We start from the raw sequence: 3,282 nt of genomic DNA, 5'->3' as shown, positions 1-3,282 counted from the left end.
AATAAGTGAAAATGTTATGTGTAACTTTAATGAGGTATTTATTACAAATGTTGAAACACCCAATCAAACTGAATATGCCTTACCATTTTTGGCTTGACATTATCCAAGACTATTAAACTCTTATATATAAACTCTTGGGGGGAATGTTTTATCTGACCAAGAAACCATTTTCAAGCAATCCAGGGCCTCTAAATACACCTCCTTGGGTGATTATTCTCCTTTGGAACAGCTATTATTTCTATGCATTTTTTTAATAAACAAGGTGATTGAATATTGGACACTACATTTTTAGAATAATACAAAGGCAGACAAATTGCAAAAAGCTCTGGGTTGTATTTATCTAAAGTATTGATAGTGTTAAGGAAATTCTCTCTCTACTTATAATCACTCAAATCTAAACACAAAACTAAAATAGCATCCTAAACTGTCAAAATCAAGTTTGTGTTTGAGGCTCAATATATGTAACACATAGTTGATTTTGTTCTTTTCTAAGTTAAGCTAAAATTGAAATAGGAATTAAAAAACTAGAATTTATTGATTTTGATTTATGTAAAGTTCATTTTATGTATTAAATCCATAAGTTTACTATGAGATACACTTATCATTTTTGAGGTATTCATTTATAATTGAGAATAAACACAATTATCAGGTCCCAGAAAATGTCACCCAGAAAATGGTATTTGAGTGTTAAGTTTATTCCTATGAATCAGCTCAGTTTTCTGTTCTCATCACTCTTCATGATGGAAGTAGGTGAAGTCAATTTATTCTCTGTGGTTAGCAAAATAAAGTCACCTCTGACTCAACAATTTCTACAGGTAGACCTTTGTTGAACTATTTCTCCAAATAGTAGTTCTTTCCATAGTAATGATGACAGTCATGTGAGTTGCAATGTTCTTGGTGAGCCTGAAGCATGTTTTATGTAGATCTGCTCCATTCATTTTGAGATCCCATGAGGACCCACAATCCGTTTACACAGTCTTCTCATGACCACTCTCATGTCTTTGTTTCTTAATGTATAGATGGCAGGATTCAAGAGAGGGGTGATAGCAAAGTCAACAATAAACAAGTACTTATCCAGTGATGTTGTAGGGAAAGGCCACACATAGAGAAACATACATGGCATAAAAAACAAAATCACTACAGTGATGTGAGCTGACAATGTGACAAATGCTTTGGACAAGTCCCCCGAAGAACGTTTCCAGACAGTGACCAAAATGAAGATATAGGATATAATTAAAGAGAAGAAGGTAGCCATGGATATAAACCCACTGTTAGCAATGATTACAAACTCTAGCTTGTATGTGTCTACACAGGCAAGTTTCATGACCCGAGGAAAATCACAGTAAAAACTATCTACTTCATTAGGGCCACAAAAGGGCAAATTTATGACAAAAACAAACTGAGATACAGCATGGATTATCCCCACTATCCAGGCAGTCACTAATAAGGAAACACACATTTTGGGGCTCATGATGGTCAGGTAGTGGAGAGGCTTACAGATTGCAGTATACCGGTCATAGGCCATGGCTATGAGCAGCACCATCTCACCTCCACCCATGACATGAATAAAAAATATCTGTATCATGCATTTTGGAAAGGAAATGATGTTGCAGTCAGTGAAAAGATCAGAGATTGTCTTGGGCACTGTGGTAGATGACAGACCTAGATCAAGTAGAGAGAGGTTGGCCAATAGGAAGTACATGGGGGTGTGTAAATGAGAGTCACTAATTACCATGAGCACAATGAAGAGGTTTCCCAGGATAATTCCCATGTAGAACACAGAGAAGAACCAAAAGAGAAAACGATGCATCTCCCATGAATTTGAAAGTCCAATCAGTACAAATTCAGATACCACAGAGTCATTTGTATCTATTGGCTCAATCAGTAGAGAAGATGCTGAAGTATTCTGAAGGTAGAAAATAAGGAAGAATTGAGAAATATGGGAACTGAACATGGATATGTTGTTTGCCCATCAATGATTTTGTGGAAAATATGTTGCAAGTGTTAAATTTAGAAATTAGAACACGGACAGAGGGGGCAGGGGAAGATTAAAAAAATAGAAATGAGATAATCAAAAGTTAGGTTAGGGTGACAGGGAAAGAAATCATGTGGGAATAAGGCAGGTAAAGTGGAGGAATTAGGAGCAAAGAGTCACATCTTCCTGGTAGAGAGCTTCTTTACCATGCTCATTGTGCAATAATTTGGGCTTCTTCAGTCTTCTCCATATATATTCAAGAAAACGTCTTCTGTGTCATAAATAGCCATGATTTGAATGTTCAAACTCTTTTTTTAGAAGATTTTATTTATTTTTTTGACAAAGAGAGACACAGCGAGAGAGGGAACACAAGCAGGGGGAATGGGAGTGGGAGAAGCAGGCTTCCTGCCGAGCAGGGAGCCCGATGCGGGGCTCAATCCCAGGACCCCAGGATCATGACCTGAGCCGAAGACAGACGATTAAGGACTGAGCCACCCAGGTGCCGCTGAATGTTCAAACTCTTAATCATATTTGTGCACACATACTATAGCAGAATGTACTCTCTGATTATTCATTTACTTCACACCTGCAAAATCTCAGGCATTAATCACTCATGCAATAGTGAATAGTGACCAGCCAATGAATGTTGTAAGAGTGTTGAATCTAAGAGGAATCATAGCTTAAAGTGAATAGGCTTAGTCCTCTGATAGTTTCCAATATCGTGACTGCAACCAGTGACATGGAGAATGAAGATGTACTTTAAATGGGTAAAACTCTAAACCCCAGAGTGTCAGCAGACTCAGAAAAAGGGCTTCTCCATACTTTGCTAGGAGTGAGAGAGATTTTGTGCTTTTGAGAGTTCTGTTCTAGAATTAATAAGTGGCAGTTCAAACACAAAGCTGATAGATAATGGTGTCTTTACTGAAACAAAATATTTATTCATGATATACTAAGATCATGTAGAAACTAGGACCCCAGAGTGTCATGAAAGATAAAGGTCATGAGACCTTGTCTTCAAGTATTTGAAGTTTAGTTTAGCTAAAATGCTATTTGAAGGTGAGTAAAATGGCTACAAACAACTTTTTCAAGGGAAGTATCTGTTATCACTATGGGTAAGTAGAAAGGTTAAAGATGGGGAGCATAGGTGGTGCAGTCGGTTAAGCGCCCGACTTTTGGTTTTGGCTCAGGTCATGATGTCAGGATTGTGAGATCAAGTCCTGAGCCCCATGTGGAGCCTCTTGCTGGGCTCTGTGCTCAGCAGGAGTCTGCTTGAGATTGTCTCTCCCTGTCTCTCTGCCCCTCCCACT

At 38.1% G+C, this 3,282-nt stretch overlaps 1 protein-coding gene across 1 annotated transcript; it reads right to left on the bottom strand.

The window, feature by feature from the left end:
- Nucleotides 1-934: 934 nt before the first annotated feature.
- Nucleotides 935-1,952, bottom strand: LOC102730212 (olfactory receptor 4F15-like). Its single transcript, XM_006730650.3, has one exon. The coding sequence runs from the start codon at nucleotides 1,808-1,810 to the stop codon at nucleotides 935-937; it is 876 nt and encodes a 291-aa protein (XP_006730713.3). The 5' UTR covers nucleotides 1,811-1,952.
- Nucleotides 1,953-3,282: the final 1,330 nt, after the last annotated feature.

Source organism: Leptonychotes weddellii, chromosome 9 (assembly GCF_054177405.1).
Source record: "Leptonychotes weddellii isolate Sample4059 chromosome 9, ASM5417740v2, whole genome shotgun sequence".
In the NCBI taxonomy this organism is placed as follows: domain Eukaryota; kingdom Metazoa; phylum Chordata; class Mammalia; order Carnivora; family Phocidae; genus Leptonychotes; species Leptonychotes weddellii.
This window is presented reverse-complemented; position numbering and strand designations above follow the sequence as displayed.

Coding starts and splice junctions, on each gene's coding strand:
- LOC102730212 (XM_006730650.3), bottom strand. CDS start 1,810: ATGCATCGTTTTCTCTTTTGGTTCTTCTCTGTGTTCTACATGGGAATT.